The sequence below is a fragment of the Grus americana genome, chromosome Z (assembly GCF_028858705.1).
Source record: "Grus americana isolate bGruAme1 chromosome Z, bGruAme1.mat, whole genome shotgun sequence".
Lineage (NCBI taxonomy): Eukaryota > Metazoa > Chordata > Aves > Gruiformes > Gruidae > Grus > Grus americana.
In genome coordinates, this window is record NC_072891.1 from 20,141,974 (window position 1) to 20,163,538 (window position 21,565).

General features: G+C 39.8%; 1 protein-coding gene across 1 annotated transcript; it reads right to left on the reverse strand.

The window, feature by feature from the left end:
• Positions 1–507: 507 nt before the first annotated feature.
• CDC20B (cell division cycle 20B) lies at positions 508–20,861 on the reverse strand. Its single transcript, XM_054809647.1, has 11 exons — positions 20,850–20,861; positions 20,089–20,305; positions 18,353–18,474; positions 15,115–15,214; positions 12,311–12,421; positions 10,502–10,698; positions 9,559–9,653; positions 6,377–6,605; positions 5,139–5,264; positions 4,296–4,413; positions 508–768 (listed from the first exon to the last, which is right to left on the reverse strand). Exons 1-11 carry the CDS (start codon positions 20,859–20,861, stop codon positions 605–607), a joined length of 1,491 nt encoding a protein of 496 aa, XP_054665622.1. The 3' UTR covers positions 508–604.
• Positions 20,862–21,565: the final 704 nt, after the last annotated feature.

The window sequence follows — 21,565 nt, forward strand, 5'->3', positions numbered from 1 at the left end:
AGTAGGTGGGTTTAAGGAAAGAAAAAAATTCAAAATTCAATAGTCAGTTTTCTAATTAAGCTAGTTATCATTAACACTACATAAACAATAAAGAATTCCCAAGAAATCATTTTTATTTAGTTACAGTTACATATTTAACCTAGATCTCTTGAAATATTTAGACAGATTCTGTACAATGACCTATGTGATATATAGACCACCACAGTCTCCTGGACTAACCTTTGAATGATTGAAGGCAATTTACAGAAACTGGCATGTGGTTCCCAATGGGGAAGCTAAGATGATGTAAAATTACTTACAAGAATCATAGCTAAAAGCAGGACCTAAGACTTTGCGCTGGCACTTGACACAAGGTGGATTCCACCACCTTGCTTGCTAGTTTAATTAAAATAAATATGGTGTTATTCTTCAGAGTTAGAATATTTTTCCTCTAGGGTAAAGTAAGACAAGCTACTAAAATTTCACATGATGGACTGATGGGGAAAATTGCTTTCTCTGGGAAAAAAATTGTATCTTTTGCCATGTTTCCATTGGAAGGAACACACATATTTTGAATTATTGAATGGGCTAAGTACATTTAATCACTTGCTTTCAAGGAAAGTCGTCACAAGAATGAGTTCAGATAACCATTAGAAAAAGCCTTGCTGCTGTGCTTGCTTTCCCCAGATTCGTGGCATTTCCACAGACAAGCCATCCCATCAGCTGCAACAGAGAAGAGCCTGCTGTGATCTGGGCTCAGGGCTATATGCAGGACTCTGCCTTTGTGACCTGTAAAATAAAATATGTACAAAAAAATGCAAAGATACATTACAATTCTACACTGATTATTGCAATCACTTTCACCACCCCCACCCACAGCATGGCTTGTTCCACTTTTACTGTAGCAGCACAAAATGCTGCATGAGATGTGGAGAGCTAGCATTGTCTATAGAATATTTTCACATTAACAAAGAGCTGAAGGCAATATTTTCTTATTAGGGACCAGGCTTTAATAGCCAGGACTGCACCACATTGAGAAAACATTTCTGTCAAAGGAGAACATTGAACCTGAACTCTTGATTCTCCACTGCATTTACAACATCAGTCCCATCTGTGTTTGGTAACGTGTCTCACTGCTGAGTTTTCCCATCTGGTTGCACACGCCTTGCAGACAGTTCGCAGCTGATCCAACGATCATGAGACAGTGTCTCCAGCTGCTCAGTTATTACTGTTAAGGAGATCTTTTAACAGTCATGCCACTGAATGATTTATTGGAATTGTATATTGAACTTGTCTGTAGTTGTAGTAAACTCTGGCAACCAGACAATGATGGCCAGAAGCTACCCCAGTCTAGCAGCACAAAGAACACACAAAACTCATTGATCTGGTTATACAAGTATCTCCCCCTCAATAGAAGCAACTGAATTTGAACTGAAGGCAGAAAGAATCTGGTATTAAACTGAGACTGTTGAGGTCTGTATTTATCTCTGTTCTTCTGTATTATCTAGCATAATATCAACGCTAAGCAAACCCACGAGGGTTTTAGGCACACAGGGACATGGGAAATTAGAAGCCTTTTTACTCTAAGTTACTGGGCACTGGCTTCTCTGGTTGGATGAGCTACTGACAATCATAGCTGAGCTACTCACCCAAGGGGAAAAAAATTCTGAGACATAGTATATCTCATCTATAATAGACCAGATGAACCACATCCTAAAAGGAAGTGTGAAGGTATGAAGGAAGTCTTGGGTGATCAATCTGAATGAATGTAGGTGACCTATGCCCCCATCATCTGTACTCGAGTTCTCCATGAACACAATGGGGATAGCACTTCTTTAGCTCACAATAATATTGTCAGGATAAACGTGTGAGGAACTGTAAAGCCCTCTGAAACCGTGGTACTTATCACAATGGTACCTGATGAAGATCCATAGGACTGTTGCAGATGGACAGTCTGCCCTAACTTTGCAAAGCTCCTACAGTGGCTTTCTGGAGCCACTGTCACTAAAAGCAAATATCTGCTGTCCTGGTGCTGAGTAATGTGTGTCCCACCTAAACGTGGTGACTAGAATTTTGACAACACCACTAAATTATTTCTGCAGAGATTAATTTTCAGGCTTTGCTCCTTCTCAAGTTACTGAAGTGTATTTGATCTTTGTCGATATTTAAGACCATGAGTTTACAACTCAGCAAATTCTTTACAGTGTCTCTATTCAGTGTCTGTAACAACTTTGAAGCAAGAACTGGAGATGTAGTCTTTGGAGGCATCCAAATTATCCAAAACAGTGACTGAAATCTGACTAATAGTTTCAGTCAAAAAGACATGAAGGTGAATAGGGAGAATTCAGAAAAGCTGAAAGTATTCATTTCCATGTTTTCTGAGTGGAGAGGGCTGGGGTTTTATTTCATTGTTTCAAGATCACATTCAGATATTTTTCAAAACAATTACATATTTTTTTTGCTTACATGTTTTCTCTGATCTACAACAACTTTTGTAAGGGGTGGGCATTTACATCCAAAATGAATCTTTTTTTCTAGTAAATTACTCTAATTATTCTATCACAGCTATCTCAAAAATGGACTCAGTACTATAAAAAAGTTACTATCTTTCTGAATATGCCCAGAAATAGGCAACCTCAACTACTAAAGTACTCCACAGTAGCTGACAGTGCTTCACTGTTAGCTAAGGTCTTCAGCATTTTGCAGGAGGATTAAACAATGAGATTCAGTTACAATTTATCTGTTCATTTCTTCAGGTGTAACACTCGTGTGGTTAAGGGTGTCTGAGGCTGATTAGAACCATCTCACAGTCATCCATCACAGGTTTTTTTCTGAACATATTTTGATCCATTGACAATTTCTTCGAACATTCAATTGCTTATAGTAAGGTAATAAAAGTCTTCATAAGCAGGAATATATCTGTGTAACAATTACTTTGTCTTTTTGATCATGAAAATTAGTTTCTCTTGCAGACAAGTAAACTGAATATGAAACAGGATTATAAGTATTCCTTCAGCTTCACCTAATTACCAATGCATTTAACTTAATGGTAAATGTTTTACACCATACACAATTCTCAAAGGTAAATCTAGGTTACATTTCAAATAGTATACTAAACACTTACAAAGATTTGAGAAACCTCAAGCTACAGTAGTTAAGACTAATGATCATGTCACTTTCCAGATCATTTCTCGGAACATCACAGGACATGACTGTAAGAGCTATACATAAATGAGTATAAGGAAGGAAAAGCAGCACAGACAAGCAGCATTACACAAGGATAACGTGTAATCACATATGTCTCTGCTGCCCTCTCTCTTCCATCCATCTTTCTTTCGACTCTCTCATGCTTTCGTCTTATACACTAGTGTTGGAGCCAAGTCCCTGGTACCAACCAAGTTGCTGATTCCAAGGACAGCATCCCAGTAGCAAGAAGATACAAAAAGTATCTGTAAGTATCAGCTGTTAGGTTAAAAATCCAAAGCTGCTTTGGCCATACCTGGTCAGTGAGTGTGAAAAAACAACCATAACGGTGAAAATGCAGCCAGTGTGCAAATAATTTGTTTTTTAACTTCAGATGTTTCTATTGGATCACTTTGGTTAACACTGAAACAAGTAAAACTTAATGGATAGGAGTGACAGGAAGCATCAGAAAGAAGGCGGCTTAATAGCAAGGAACAACTTTCATGTGTAGTGTAGCCCTACAGCTCCATGGACCAATACAGAGCTGCAAGGAAACTCCACTTCCTCTAGCTGTCAGCACAGTACAAGGTGAAATACACGGCACTGGATTGCTTCACAGCCAAAATCATTCATTAAAACCCAGACAGCTCTAAATAACACATGGAGATTTATTTCAAACATCATTAGGAAGCTGGTTCAGTATCATTCCATGATGAGCTGCAAAACTGAAGAGCCGTTAGTTATCTAGAAGGCCATCAGCCTAGAATATATTGGAAGTAACCTGACAGCACACTCAGCCCATGCCTAATAAGCCTTAGAGAGAAGTGTAAATCCACATCCTGCACCTGGGATGACCTTAGAAATTGTAGAAGAGAATCCCATCATTAAAATCAAAGAATTTTACAAAAGCAGCTTACACTATTATCTTAATAAGTCAACCTTTACAATCCCATGTATCAGGATTGTGCTCACGAATGCATGAGTGTAGGCCAAGGGAGGATGTGTAGGTGACCACTTTTAACTGCTCTTTTAACTCTATTTTATGTAAATGCATAAGGTATGCCCTTGCAAAAACACACTGATTAGACAGATAGTTAACTGAAATAGTTCAAACTATTAACTGAAATACTTGCCATGGAGTTCTGATGAATTGGTAAGTATGGGATACTTCCATATTTTCATCTGATTTCCAGGAAGGCCTTGTCCAGTCATCAGTTCGCTGGTTTTGGGTAACCAGAGCAAGGAACAAATCTATTGCAATTTAAAACTCTGCTTTAGTTTTCAGAAAGGGTCAACATGCACCATTTGGTAGATCTGATATGTTATCTACAATGTTTAAACAAGCTACTGGGAAAAAGCCCCAGCAGAATATTTACTTACTTAGATGGATCATTTTATTCCTTACAACGCTGAGAAGTACAGTTGCCTTATTGTCCTATCTAAACATGATAATAGCCTATCAGTATAAAACCAAAGGCCTTCAAACACATCCTCAGCTAGGCTGTAACAGCTCCAGAAAAATCAACAGCTGTGCTGCTTTACTCCAACTGAGAATCTGTTCCTCTGTCTCCTAATATTCAAACTCGAGAGACGGATGTTTGCCCTCTGACTCTTACACCTCTTCTCACCCCAGCACTCTGGGAATTTTTCCTCCCCCTCAACATTCTCTCCACATCAAGAGTTTTGGCCAAAACTATTATTGACAATAAGGAAAAGATGATGAGAAGTGTCTGGCTGCGAGACCACCTCCTCTTCAATCACTTCTGTGTGGAGACAGAAGTGGTGAATGAGGAAAAACAAACTGCTTCTGAGTCCAATCACACACTGCAGTGCCGAATGTAGCACAATTACACATCCAGAGAAAATTCTGCTGTTCCTCTGACCGTGGAACCACCCTCAAAGTCAGTGGGAGCTGCCAAATGAGCAGCTATACAAGAAGAGCATATCCTAAGTATGCAGACATTTCATCATTTCACCTGAGAATCTGTAGCTGCACTTTGGATTATTTTCTCACGATTTATGTCCCAGACGCGCAAAATCCCATCTTTCATTCCACCCCCTGTAGCAAGAACATTGGACTGCCAAGGACACCAGTTCACAGCCTACAAAAAAAAAGAAAAAAAAAAACTGATGCCAGAACAGACTATGAGGTTAGCTGAAAAAACAGAGTAGATTTTGCTTAAAAGCGTAGTTGGAAAAATGAACTAATGAACTGCACAAGCACCCAGAATGTATCTTTGGCTTTTTTCACCCGACACCATGCTCTTCCTCCATACACACACAGCAATATAGATTCCCAAAACTCCAAATACTGCTTCCTTTGCCATTGCTTCGCAGTAGCTTATACTGTCCCACATATGCTCATAAAACTCCAATTTCTCTGCTTACCCATCACAGGTGACAGATTCACACCTCAGTACCAAAAGAACCCAGCACGACATAGCCTTACTGTCTAAGCCAAGCCATCACAGAAGCCTAAGCAACGTGACTTACAGGGCTTACAAGAGACCTCGTTTCTTCTGAAATATTTCCAGGTTATGCCTAAGGCCTAGACTCTACATGAAGAAAAGCTACTAAGAACTGTATTCCACCTATTTCAATAACCTCCTCTGATACTTTAACACCAGCACTTCAGGCCAGTCTCAGATTTTTCTGGGAGGATAAACAGCTTAGAGATGCTGGATTCCCCTGCTTCTTACTGCTGATACCTGTCCTCTCTCCCACAGACTGGGACTTCATAAAGATGAATAATCTCAGTTGTCTCCTTTCCAGTTTCTTACTTCAGATTCTTTGCTACCACAATGACATGAAAATATGGGCAGGAAGGCAGAAGAAACCTCATATCTAAAATAATTTCAGCAGACAGAATTTTCAAAAATTCAAAAAATTGAAAGATCTTGTTTGTTAACTTGTAAGTATTGCACCACCAACATGTTCTGTGCAAAACAGAGGAGAAGGCTGAAAACTTTATTTCTATTTGGCATTATATTTACAAAGGCCTACTAACTGAGTAAAATTTCCTGATCAAAGCCCTCACAAATTTATCTGTGATTTGGAATGAGGAGAACTGGTCTTAAAATTAACTGCATCACAGTCACGGGAGAAGAAACTAATATAAATCAGTGAGATACTTTGAAAAATTCCCTAACTGTCCAAATCAACAATGATTTCATGAGAGCAAATATAGAAAAGCAGACATTCCTTCTCCATATACCTTAACTGCTGAGGAATGAGGTATGGTTTTCAGTGGCTGTGACTGCAATTTCACACCAGGGTCACTAGGCCAGATATTCAATATACCATCACTAGACCCACTTGCCAGCACCTGGTTAGTTAGTGACCATTTCAGGCTGCAAATGCTCTGTTTGTTTTGGCAAAGAGTCCCAACATGGTGCTGAGCAACCCGAACATCATGGTGATGAATAGATCCTAGTCGTGAACCACTGTAGATGAAAAAAGACAGCATGGATTTAATGTTAAAGAAGGCAAGCTACATCACACTGATGTTTCTTCAGTGGTTTCAGAAGCAAACCACAACAGAGTGAAAAGTGCAGAACAACAGCATTTCAGTAAAAGGAAATACAAACCAACTATCAAAAGCACACCCTGACTATTGAGGTGGCTGACAACAGAAAGGAGCCAAGCAGCTCCTCAGTTCAACCCAGGCAGAATACCTGTTCTCTCTCATGGTTTTCATTTCCCTGAAAATATATTGCACTGTATGCCACTAATCTGCAACCTGTTCAACTATCAAGCCATTTAATGTAAACTCTTTCCCGTTCTTCATGAAAATAGTTTTGCAAGATGATTTTTGGCATGGCCAGATATGACTCCATGCCCAATAAAGAGGCAGTGTAAAACTGCATTGCTCTGGGAAAGGGCTTACTAGTGAGTAACAGTGTGGTCTTTTGATCTGCCTCTTCCCCTGCCCCTTTTCTCCCTCCCACTTCCCGGTTTAAAGAAAATCTCCACAGGCTGACACCATTGCACTCATTAGCTGTTAGGAAATGATGCCTGGTTCTACAGCCAGTACCACCAGTCTGCCAAAGGAAGGAAGAAATACCCTGCCTGAAAGCACAGCTACTGCTACAGCTTAGCTCCTGGATATAGGTTTTACACATCAATAGTAGAGCTGAACTGAAAATACTTTGCAGCGTGTTTTCTTTTCCTGCCTTTCTAAGGATACTACCTACATTAAAACATGACAAAACAGAAGAGCTTCCTGCTGGAAATTCACACTTCCAACTATTCCGATGACACTGAAAAATCAGCAAGTTCAATACCATCTTTCTGGGTATCTGAGAAACAGATATCTGACATTACTCCAATAGATTAATTTAAGGCAATAATGACTGGAGACTTTCCCATACTGGCTCTTAAAGACTTTTCAGATGCAAGTTGAATGATTTGGAAGCTCTAAAAATGCACACACCAAACCGACTGATTGCAAGAAACATCATTCTATTGTGCTTCTATTATGGACTTGCCAATCTCTTGAAGATCACAAAAGAACTAAATATTCCAACCAAGCAGTGCTCTGGTGAATATTAAGAATATCTTTATGGAAAATACCTATGAGATTATGTGCATTATATGCAAAAGCATCATTGTTTGCCTCCTGAAGATTTATATAGATTTTTCCTACTAAATAAAAAGCAGAAAATCTAAGAAAGAGAAACAGAATTGACTTGCCAGTGTTGGCCATATTAAGGTTTTCAGTAATTCTAATGGTATGAGTGGGAAGGAAATGGCCTCCTGAGAATCCTGGCTGAAAAGATTTTCCACTTGACATAAAAAAAAAAATAGAATTACTTTCTTTTTACACAGAAGATGACATCTACTTTGCTAAAGACAAAGAGAAGTCAACAAAATTTTTGTGATGGGTTAATTTATGGTATTGAAATTTATTTACGGGTTTGTGACAATGTGTTGTTGGACTGTTTTTAACCACATAAATTAGTATGTAATAGCAAAGCATCAATTGTCCACAATGAACTTTACTGTAAGAATGCTGCTCTTATTTTAGTAACAATGAATATTAACTCCACATCTTTTTTTCTACTTATACAGATGTTTTCATTAAAGTTAGAATGAACTGGTTAGTTTCACATGGTGGTGTTAGGTTGATAGTTGGACTTGATGATCTTAGAAGTCTTTTCCAACCTTAAGATTCTATGATTCTATGATTCAAACCTAGCAAGAGAAATAGATGTTATCTCAACCTAATCTGTCAACCATAACTGTAGTTCACACGTTCATGCTGAATTTTATCATCATTTCTACTCAGAGAGATCTGTACTTTAAGTTTCTGTTGTTTTCACTCCTCAAGCTGAAATGCAAACTGAAACTACTTTACGCTTACTGTAATAACGTTATGCCACTTGACACTGGCAGTATGTTCTAGCTGCACCCATGTAACTTAACCCACCCAGCCTACCTATTCCAGCAACATCATTTTTTTAACTGGTTTTTCAGTTGGTATCCCTGTACACTCCACCCAGCAGACCTGACACAGTTCAAAGCCAGAGCATGTTGTGAAATCAAAATAAAACTACCTCTGGTGTTCCTATCCAGAGGTACTAGTTTCATTTTGAGTTTAACAATAAAGTCAGTCCATGTGTGCTATTATTTCTGCATTTAAGTAAAACAGAGGACTATCACATGATTTTAAAAGCATAAAAGCATCAGTCATAAAGATGTCTCCCCTCAGCTCCTTCAGGTCTGAGTCAAAGACCTGAAACAGAAAGTAGAAGGGAAAAAAACACAAAAGAGTACACTTGATCTTTCTCATCTGAGTCCCCATATTGAAATGATTCCTAAATATAAAATATTCACCAGCTAGTGTAAAATTCGCCCTTGGCAAAGCAAAGATCAACCACTTCAGTCCTCCTTGATTTGTGGACAACAATGAGCTGGTCCTCCCTTGTAGATACACAGCTGGAGAGGTGTGCAACTCTAACAGCTGTGTTTTGTGTGCATCTGAAAAGAAAGGTGCAGACTTGATATCACTGGAGGGGCAGTCTAAACTACACGGTCTCTCCCCGGCACCAGGCAAGCTGATTTTTGGAGTCCAGGCCCACTGGACACAACCCCATTTCAGACTCAGACTTTGCAGAAAACCAGAACCATGGCCTCCACATCCTAGTGAAATTCTGGAAGTGGTGACAGCTTTCTGGAAAAAGAGTAAGAAACAGAGACTAAAGAGGCAGGCTAAATACCTGTTGGCTGCTCTCCTGCCATACAGTAAATGTACATGTGATTTCTGAGATGGCCAGCAAGTAGAGGGACAGGATAAATCACCTTTGAACAAAGCCAATGAAAAAAGCTAAAACGAATGGGACATTTGTCTACGTAAAAGCAGCAGGGCTCTTCCTGGGAATATACTATACGACTCACCTGCTAAGAATATAATGATTCCAGCTTAGAGCTCCAACTACAGACAAGTGACCAAGCATATTTCTCAATCTCTTTTTGGTTTCGATGTCCCACAGCTGCCAATCCAAAACAAACAAAAAATACAAATTTAACAACAAAAAGAAAAAAATTTTTTTTCTTCATTTGTTTGCAAGTAAGCAACTGCCCAGTTCTGATTTGACATATGGACAACCTCAAGCTCATTTATTTCACAAATAAGACAAGGAGTATTTCCAAATTTTGGCATCTGTATCAGTGGTGCCGAAGTCAGACAGGATTGAAGGGAACGCACATCTCTGAGTTTAAAGGCATTTATTTACACATCAGTATTTGAAAGTCCATACTTGAAAGCACTGGCCTTCAGTACCTTCAGACTGCTGACTCAGGACAAGGTCTCCATGTTATCTAGCACCTTAGCCAAAGTCCCACAGAAATCTTTTGATAATAGGACTGTCCTATAACATCAGGCTGAGAGGTATGTCTATAATCAGACTGAAGTCAAATCCTCATGTGCAAATCCATAAGGAGAGTTTTGGCTTGAGTTCTCAAGGCATTGATCAGTAGAGTGATCTTAGCAAGAGAGATACAAGAAAAAAATACTCTGTGCTGAGTAAAATAATTTAATGAAAGAGTTCCTCTTAATGGTGGAAAAAAAATCTGATTGTCTCTGGATAACTGAATCATTAATTCAGTCATCAGCTTCTCAGTGGCTTCAGAAGCTCCATTACATAATGATAACACTGGATGGCACTAAGCTGTTCAGTAAGGTTCAGCATAAAGTGTTATATATTGTCTCCAGTAGAGTTCTTCTGTAGTTTAGCCAATCTTTTTCATTTGTTTCCTTAAAGAAAAATCATTATCAAATTGTCTTGTGGCCATTTTAGCTAAAAATGGAGAAAGACTTAAAAAGTAAATTATCTAGTACTTGCACTTCTCCATCACTGGTGCCAATTGCAAGGCAAGCTCCTCCTTGTATCCAAGCCAGAGATGAAATGTATTTGGAACTGTAATTCAAATCAATGTTTTCAATGGCTTGAAGAGTTCCTCCATTCCAGATGTGTGCAGCAGGTCCTACAGCAACAGCAATGAGATTTTCAAGGCTCCAGTCCAGTATGTTTAGATCTAGAAGAAAGCTACTAAAAATTACTGCAAAAAAAGTTGTAGGTAATAGAATGGGGTGAGGGCGAACATGGTTTGGGGGAGAGAGGCTTTTTTTTTTTAAATAGGTATGGAAAAACTTCAAGAGAATGCTTCTATGAAACCATTACTAGCAAGTATTCCTCCTACATGAAGGAGAGTATCTCTAATAAGCAAACTCTTCATAAAGCTAATCTCCACAAACTGGTATGCTTGCACAGAAGGATCTGACTTACAGATCTTTATGTTACTTTAATCTATCACCGTGCATTTTGGATCGCCACATCACTTACTCTGATTTCTGCCACCAGAAATCAGGCTCCTCCACCAACAGCTACAGTTCCAAAACCACCCTTGTTCCAAGGTAATTCTTGTTATTGAGAAAGACATAGGAGAAAGTCTATATGCTACAGTCTTATATCCACGTGTTAATGATAACATTTACCCTGACCATGATAGGAAAAAAAAAATGCAGAAAGGAATTAGGGAAATCCTGCTCCTCACCTTCAGAGCTTACTCAGCAAGTGTCTAATGGAAATACTGTTTCCACTGACCCTGCTGCTGGGTGCACTGCACTTGCAGATCCTGGCAAAACAAGTCACTACAGTCATTAGCCTCAGACAGACTGCTATGACAGGGAGGTCAGAATAAGTTGGTATACAACATTTAATACCAACCCAGAACACTCTCCCATGTCAGGGGAAATCCTCATTTGTCCATTTAGGGCAGCCTAAAAGTCATTTTGCATGACCTCTGAAGCACAGAAGATAGGCCAAGGTCTGACATCATATTTTGGTAACTAAAATCACTCTGAAGAACAGCTGAATCTGTCAGTCAGCTGTTTGACTACAGCCCTGGTTGCTGCAACCAGAAATAAGTATTAAGAAATCACTTCCAAACACTTCTGTTAGTGCTGTTAGTCTTGGGACATACGTTGTGCACAAACCTTTGTCCTGTTCATAAATATACATAAATGCTTGCAAGAATATGTTGAAAAAACCTCCACAGGAACAGTTACAAACACTTGCACATACAGAGCTGTTCATCAGATCTTATGAAGTGTTAAAACGTGTATTTGCTGCTGTAGACCAGAGATCAATGTGTGGTGTTGTGTAACTTGTGCATGTTTAATTTTTGCCTGTGCAGCACCAAAAACATTAGTTCATAAGATATCTATCATCCAAACCACAGTCAATGTCTCTGATGCCTCCCAAAATATGAGATTTCAAAGTTTGCTCCATAAAGTTGCTGCTGTGTTGACTGGCAGCTAGATATCCAAGGCTGATAGCCGAAATGTTTAACTTAATTAGGCAGAGGCAAGTATATTGGTTTGATTTGAGAGTTGTACTGAGATCTATAGCTGAAGTAAACTGCACGAGAGTTAGGTAGTATTGATTCTAGGGTTTGATCAGTCATGTCTCCATCGTGGGATAGGCAGTTTTCAAAGATGCATCCTTATAAGAAAAATGACATCATGCATGTGTCCTGCAGAGTTTTCATTTTATGTGAAGGGGACACACCTTCACCATCTTTCTCGAAACATACAGAAGAATTCCCAATCTCTGTAAAAAAAACCACAGAGGAGAAATTAACTTACAGTAATCATTGCGCAAGCCAGTAATATGAAGCCTCACTTCTGGCTCCAATGGTGTGGAAGGCTTCATGATGGTAACAGCTCTAAACTCATTCTGGGTCCCTTCTTGGCATCCTGTATTTGAAGATTCATCACACACAAATCAGTAATGCAAAGCACCACCAGTTTTCCTCAGGCCTAAGCCTTTCACATTCTCACTATACTTGTCTCTCCATCATCCAGAAGAGACCAGAAGGGTCTAATTTAGCCTGGTTAGGCTCAAATCACTAGACACACTAAACTAGCACCTTTTACCACCTCTTTCAAACCTCCATGGATTTAATCAGTTAGAATGGAAAATATGGTCCACTATATTTTGTTTAAATTGTACCACAGCTCAATACAATGTCTTTCTTCACCTTTCTGTCAAAAGTTGTTAGTAGCAGAATGCTTCATATGTGCTCTCCCACTTCAGAACCCCCTCATACAGCAATTAACTTTTTTGCTTTCTGGTGTTTATTTCCCACCAAAAGGTCCCCCCATCAATACCTAACCACAGGAAAAGGTTTTTAAAGCACACGCACTTTGATGACAGCACACTAAGCTTGTGACACCACATAAGTGAGAAACAAAAGCAAATACATGTATAAGCAAGCACAAGAGTCATCCTTTGTGGTCACTGTCTACATTATGCTGCAAAGACTCCTCAATATCATAGGAAAAAAAGCCAGATCATTAGCACCATGAATCATTTAATGCTAGATTTTTATGTGTAAGAAATTATCTTGCTCTAACATGCAGAGCAGAAAGCTGGAGATTCACATTTCTGTGTTTTTCTCTGTCTTTTGACTTCCTTTTTGAATTATTCTCCAGAGAGGAGTATTTAGAACGAATGTCAAAAGTTTCAGGGGCAGAAGACATTACTTATCTCTACAACTAACCTTCCCTGTTCAAAACAAATTCAACACTGACAAAGTTTTTGTACTCTGTAACTTAAATACACACATAAACATCCTCTATGGAAGTCCAGTGACAAATTGTGGAGAACTTACTTCTCACTGTCCTTCCCTATTCTGTCCTCAATCTCTCCCCTAATCCAAAATTCATTTCTGCCAGACAAATGTTTCTCCTCTCAGCTGTGGTAGTCCCTCTCTCCAAATAAAGACTGAAAATGAGCAAGAAGTAGGCCACAGTGATTTCCTTCTGTATGTAAAATTCTGTGGACTTAAACAATCAAGCAGGTTTGCAGGAATGACATTCTCAGACCTGCCCAATGGGATATGTAACATTGCATTTTAACCTTATTATCATTGAAATGAGATTTCTCTGTACAGGAAAATCTGTATTTCTAGTATCTAGATTTTTGGTTATTTTTTGAAAACTTCATGAAACCTTTCTGAACCCAGCCAAGTAAGATAATTCAGGAAAACTAAGGCACTTAACTGTAACAATTGGATGAATGGCAACACTTCTGAAACACTCTGAAAATGTTTTTCTTCTTTAACATTAGCAGCTGGTATTGAGCAGCAAGATACAAAGGATGAAATCATCTCTGTAACTCATTTCTGATTTCTCGTTTCATGAATAATCCATCTACACTAAATTCATACTGATCACGCTTTCAGGTCTATTCATGTACTTCACAGACACATGAATATGCATAACAGGCTTTTTAATTAGTGGAAATTAAGCTTCATTACACCCTTTTGTGTTATTTTGCCTGTGTACTAGCAGATATCACTGACCTTTCATAGGATTTTGGCTCTCACATGCTGGCGTCACTTCTCAAAACTAGACTCGGAAAGTGTAAGTAGTCAGTACTGTCACACCAAACCACCTGATCAACAAGCAGGTGGGTGGAATAACACCCAGTATTCCTGACACCTGTATTCATTTGCTATCAAGAAAAAAAACTCTGTGACTAATCCCTATACTGTTGCTATTGACTGCTCTGAAATGAGTCATATATGCATGGAGAAAAGCAACAAAGGTATACATATATTTATCACATAGCCCCCAACTTCTTGTACAGGAGCTGAACTCCAGATTCATAAAGAAGCTACTTCTCACTGTTTTTACATGAGCGTGAATTAGGCCCTGACTGGCAAGAACCTGTTACACAAATAACCAGATCACCAAACCAAATCATCTGTCCAAGAGAGAACACAAGAAAATGTTGGTCTCATATTTAATGAACTGCCTCATACCCAAATAACTCTGGGAATATCTGTATTATTTAACAGGTTAGCTCCTCACATCCCACCTGTCTTCCAGTCGCCTGAATATTCACGCTCCCTTATGCTCATTCATTTCTAGGATATCTTTTGGAGCAAATTAATGAACTCCCCCCACAGATGAAACCAAAGGCAGTGCTAGGGACAGTTTGCTCCAGCTACCTCTCTTTCCCTACAGGTAGGAGCAACAAGGCCCCACCATCTCTGCATGTCTTGCATGCTCATGTACCCAACAGTCCGTATGACACATATCCTCATATCCTGTGCCCATTCTGCAGCACAACCCCACATTATCTGTAGGGTTCTGAAACTGAAAAGCAGAAAGGAAATTAATGTTTTAGGGCCACTAACGCATCAGATGGGGCCCAAAGGGGAGACAGGTAAAATACCAGGGGTTAACCACACTGGAAGAGGTGGAATACTATCTCTTCACAGGCGGTGGGAACCCCAGAAGTAGCCCCAAGCAGCGTAGATTTCAGATACTTTGTATTATTCTGTAACACTTGCTCAAACAGGTAGATGCACTTGCTTTTCCAGTATAGATGCAGCCTGCTGTATCTGTTCAGTGTGCCTATTTGCTATATTGAAACATACCTTTCCAGATACAATTGGTATTTTCACAGACCTTCACGTCACCGCTTTCTGCAACGCTATATCCAACCTCCTGGACCACTGGAAGCTGAGAAGAATGTTTCTGCCAATACATTGAAGTGAAATCATGACTGAATGAAGATCTATTGGAAAAGGTATTTAAGCATCATGGATAACACAACTGCCATCAAAGGGCTCAACGCTTGTTACATAAAAGCTTCAAAACAGCTTGTCTCTTGGTTGGGAGATCAGTAACAAATACAGAATAGCAGTATCCAAATCAAGTTCTCTAACTTGAGCCACTATCTTTCCTTCCATAAAACACCAATTCACTGCAAATGATCACACAAACTTTAACAAAGCTGTTTGAACAAGGCCATCTTACCAGCAGAAAAGGACCTAGGTGCTGTGCATCTGTAGGTACTACCACAGGTCACCTGCCAAACCTTAGTGCCCTCTTGTCCTCTTCTGAATTGGCATTTGGGCTAATTTTACCAGTGTACAATGCCATGTTTTCCGCATGCAGACAGTAAGTCTGACGCCTGAGGCTTGCTCTATGAGGGAAGATCAGTTTTGCGGTGCATAGACTGCAGAGCCATTGATTCCGGCATGAGACCTACTGGATGTCAGAATCCTCTCTCAAACCAGAGTCCGAGTCTGGATGGCGTGATCCCATTCCTTCAACCAGTATGACAATATGAAACTGAAAATATATACAAGGTGTCTCAGAGGAGTAAGATTTTTTTCAATCACATTATCATATCCTTGGGTGTCAAAGAAACAGATGATGCAACAGACAAAGATAAGAAAAGGGAGATCTGAATTGTTATTGGAACTTTTTTCTAAAAAACTTGCTTAGGCCTTTAGCCAAGATTCAGGCAAAGGCTCAGATCAGCTCACACAGGACATGAATCTCTTCGCCAGTCCCTAGTAATATGCACTTCTTCACAATATTCACTGAGTTGAATGCTCTGATGCTAGTTGTCTGTTTGGTCTGTAATTCTTTATTTACAGTCAGATGGAAAGGCAGCTGATGTTTTTACCAGCCACTCAAGATTAGTATCTTCTTCCTCCAACATCTGTGAAATCTATCCTTCCAGGCACACTCAGTGTTACTCTTCTTCAAAACCCTGTTGCAATCATGATAAGAAATGTCTTACAAAAACATAGCTGGAAAAAAAAAGTGTTCCTCATTTATATAAGCCAGCTGTTCTACAGCAGGCTTTCAGCTTTGAGAGGAATTTTATGTATGATTTATATAGACAACTTGGCAGAAAGCTAATCAGATTGCTGGGATCTGTGTCCCTCTAAAATAAATGCAGACATTTCTGCGGAAAACTGATTGTGTATACAAGAAAGTAATCTTTTGGCCCACAAAGAGACCACATATGTTCACTGGAATGTGCGAAGATTTTATTTTCAATGCATTCCATCCCTTTATGCTACCAGGCAGCACAAATTAAATAGTCATTAATTACTAAAAGAGGGTAGATTCAGACTAGATATAAGGAAGAAATTTTTCATGATGAGGGTAGTGAAACGCTGCAACAGCTTGCCCAGAGAGGCGGCAGATACCCCATCCCTAGAAAGACGGGGTCTGAGCAAACTGATCTAGCTGAAGACATCTCTGCTCATTGTGGGGGGAGTTGGACTAGATGGCCTTTAAAGGTCCTTTCCTACCCAAACTTTTCTGTGACTCAGTGACTAAGAGTGAAGACAATGACATGTACTTATTTTTTTAAAGGCATTACATTTTAAGGAAGGAAGAATGTTTTACATACATTACTTCATATAAAGTACTTATCATCTCACAAAACCATTTTATTAAATTTCTCTGTGGGGTAGATTCAACTAAGATTACTAAACCCAGTGAATTGTGTATTTTAACAATTCTAAAATTCAGACTCTTCAATCAGACCATGGAGGGGAGAAGGAAGGAAGAAAGCACTGTTGTTGAAAGGAGGATTTTCCAGGCTATTTCACTTATTTAGAAAGGAAAGTGACTGCCCTGAGGACCAGTTTTCCCAGAATGATGTAAAAGCATCGTCTTTTTCCATTATCCAATGACCTTAAAGAGTACAATTATTACAAGATATCAGTCAACAAGCCTGTTAGACCACCTGTCCTGACACTACCTCCTTTTCTTAGAAGTTGAGCTTGATACCCTCACCCTTAACTTAATATTAATTAACGATTATAAACCACTATAAGCAAGGACAGTGAATATGCATCTCTGAAGCATCCTTACTCAACAGTTATAGTCAAAAAAGTAATCAAGTGAAAGCAGCTATCAGCATCTTCAGTACTGACCTTGGAACTGGTGCAATGAAGGAAAGGAGAGCACAACACAAAGTGTGGTCACTGACTGAAAGTTTACAACTTAATATATGAACGGTCACAATTAGATAGCTCTAAAACAGAGAGGTGGTTTTGAGTGTAATGTTATGGTAATAACTTTTACTAATACAGACAAGTATCACCATACTTTATATGAGAAGTCAATTTTCAAGAAGTTAGTGAACAGAAACAGGTGGGTGGCTGGAGCATAGGTTTATTTAAGATGACCAAAAAGCAATGGATAATGCCTAAAAAGGAAAAAAAAAAAAAATTGGTGCATTGGTATCCACTGGGAAAAATGAAGCAATGTACAGCAATATAAAACAACACCTAAATGGGAAGTGATATGAAGTCTTTGTTTCACATGGTAGGCAGATTCCATGTGTTCTTTCAGACTTGGCCAAGAATCTGACCTTCCATTGTCATGACAATAAAAATTTATTCTCAGAAAGCTGCTTTTTGGCAATTTTTTCATAGCACCTTGTTCTGTCTACGTGATAAAATGAACAGCTACATCCTGCATAACTGAAGAAATTATCTTCTTCACACATGGTGGTTATTAAAGCAAGTGGAAAATTGAGTCATTCACCTTTTTAATGTGTATTTTTTACAATATACATTTTCCTTCAGAGGCAGCAAATGTGTCTTGAGGGCTTCACTAGCTTGGTTTCAATTTTAGTTTGCAGGACCATGGCTTGGAGGAAGAGGCGTGAAGCTGAATCAAATAAATGATGAAGCAATTGCTCATGACATTTCTCTAGCAGACATTCCCTAAATGGACCTCCTCTCATTACTGTTGTCCATGTCAATAAGGTAGTATCCACATAACAGATTCCTGGCCAAAGATAAGGTCAAAAAAAGAAACAAATACCTTACCTGTGCATTTGAATGTTGCATTACTCACCTGTTTCTCTTCCATGTCAGCTGTCCTGTTATTCCACCCTTCCAAGTCTGCTGCAGCATGACTGCTAGGTAGAGTCACAACAGTTTTCACAATGTAGAGTTTCTTAGGCACATGAGGTGTCACTGAAAAACCGATTTTAATGGAAACAATACCTTTAAAAGCCATACACAAGGATATTTGTCAAGTACTTTTCGGAACAGCACTGATTTCATAGTAGCAGTACTCTAAAAGCACATCTGACACACTAAGTGGGATGATGCAAATACCGACATATGAACCAGTAACCCTGCTTTCCTTTTGTCAGTGAAGAGACATTTCTACAGCACTATTCATCTTATTCTTAAAGAGATATTTAAAAAAGGTCAGATTGATCACTCTCTTTATAGAGTGCCTGTTTACTACTGCAGCTTATATCCAGCCTTAGATTTATTGACTGGCTACACAGGACCCTAACCCATAGAAAATCAATATCCGATTTCCCAGAACCACACAGGCTTTCGCCACTGCTAGTAGAGACACCATCCAGGACTTTCTGTTCTAGAAACTGAAGTAGGGAAGACTTCACCTTGGTTTAGAAACTGAGTTTCCTAGAGCTGGGCATGTATTAACTGCTCTAGTATTCTGCTTAGCAGAACACAGAACTGCATTTCAGACCAACACCCATGGCATCATAAGAATGCATCCCAAACACTGAACAGCATCTTTTATTCACTCTCTAAATATTTCAATTTATTAATAAAGAAATGAACCTTATTGAGTTCCCTAGATCTTCTAGGAAGCTCTTCTTGTACATGCAGCATGTAAACCCTTCCCCACTTTCCCCTAGCACTGCTGGAAGTAGGAGTCAGTGAGTTCAAAGGCTCATTTAACCTTTCTCCAGCTCCCTCTGTTGTTGACGGAGAGAAACAGCCTCCCCTAGAGTCAGTTCTCCAGAACAAGTCAGAGTACTGAGTTTGATCTGTGCTATGGACCTCAGATTAAGTCTCTCCCTCAGGGAAACTGAGTGTGACTGTCCCTTGGCCGCTGTCCCTTTATCAACACCTGAAGCCTTACGCATTGGAGGACAGACAATAACACAGGGCAAGCTTCTCCTTCAGTGAGCATACACTATACCATGTCCAGGCATGCAGACTGGCCTAAGTTCTGCAGTTATGGCTGAGTCTGCCATAACTGTGCGTAAGGCAAAGGAGAGGCAGAAGGAAGGGGAGACCTGTACGAATTCTCCTGCTCTCGTGTCAATTATTGTTAACTATTCCAGACATGAAGGTGCAATACCAAACCCTGTGCACTGTTACAGCCCAGTGCAATTTAAACCCAGTCCAATACAGCCTGCATCGTAGAGGAAAAAATATAGGTCTGCAACAGACATTGCTTGGCTGAGGATGAGACTTTCTTTCCTCTCTTTCCTTTCACCCCCCTTGACATCAGCTGTCTTGTATGACCTGCTTGCTGTCCTAGGCTGTCTGTGTACTGGTAACAGAAACCTTGGGCCCAGCCTTCCTCTCAGGATAGCAGCGTACTCCTGCCGAGAGGACACTGGCCCTGAGCTTGCTGTGCCTGCGAAGGTCTACACAGACTGGTGCTGCTGCACACTGCCATACCCAGAGTCCCTGACAACTGGGACAAGGGGGAACACCAACCCACACCTTACACTAATTCCCTGATGCAGGTTATTTCAGAAGTCCCTGCATGAGGCCATCCTCTACATGAAACTGTTCCTTTGCATCCTGTCTGACCTGGAGCCTTCCCAGGTGTGCTGATCAGCTGGGCCCTCCCGGAGGCAGAAGGATCAGTCGCGCATCGGGCCCAGCGCCGCTCCTCTGTGCCGCCTCGGGCGTGCGGCTGCTGCCATCTTGTGACAATAGGACTGCTCGCCACCGGAGCCTTAGCTGCCAGCTTCCTCTTAATGGCGCTCTTAAACCTGGAGTACGTGGTCCTCTCCGAGTCCGAGACCTGCACAAGCAAGAGGAGACAAAACACTGCAATAAGTCACTCTGTCCCTTATTGCTGTTTCAAGTTTTCCTCTGCCACGCCGCGTGGGGTCAGCCCACCTCAGAGCAGCAGGCCATGGAAATGGATGTTGGGCTGAGGATGGCTCCAGCGGTCAGTCACCTGGGTGGAGAAAGAGTGAGGGGGGAAAAACCAGAAAGAAACAAATGTTTCTGGTCAGATAATACCCCTGAATCAACTGTCACACAGAGAACAAAAGTAAATTTGTGTAATTAGTGCACTGGCCTTTGAAAAACCCAAGGCATCTTCAGACATTTAGTTTCGGGTCCTGGGTCTGGTCTTTCCTGAGAGATGGGCATTTGGGCTGGCTGGAACCAGGCTGGTTTTCTGAGCTTCACACAAAGAAGAACTTAGCTCACTTCTGATTTCTGAATCTTCTCACCACTGCTGTGGCTTGCTCATGTTGTTATTTTTTATGTTATCTTACATTTTTTAATACATTAAGGTATAGTAAATGAAGATTAAGTGACAGATTTATATTTCTTACTTTCAAGTTCATTCGTAGAGCAATTTTTCAAAAAACCCCATAAAACATAAGAAGTATCAATATTTGTAATGTAAGAGCCTAGATAATACTGCACACAAGATTTTGGTTTTTAGACAGTTTTAAAGCAATGTTTTAGGGAAAAGAGTGAAAGTAACAACAGTCAGGAAGCACAGCAAGTATAACAGGCTTCTGGATTATTATTAGGTACTCCAGTAAATATTTCTAAGATATTAAATCTTGTAATTTTTATTATTTCTGAAATATTAGATGCATATTACAAGCTGTTGAGACGTAATTTAGACACGAGGATCTTGCATGCATTTTCTGAAATCAAACACATTCAAACTTGCTTTCAAAGTCAGCATGAGTCACTTGAGTTAGCTTGTTGAGTATTGCTTTGTTCATTTCAGCACAGAAGTCTGTGCCTTTTCTGTCTTCACCACTGAAATGCCATGCTTATAGGCCTCACTGCCAGGCAGGATCAAGCCTCACATGTCCTCAGATCACAGCAAACACCCATACAAATACTGAAATTTCACAGTATTTCCCAAGCATCTGTTATGTAGAACTGTGTGAAACTCTCTATATAGACTTGCTAAACAAAATGAAGATGGACTTTAGCTATTTAGAGAACTTTACACAAATTGTTGAACTATTATATTGTACAAATCAAAGATAGTTGAGATGAAATCGAAGTCACTGAAAAGCAACAGATC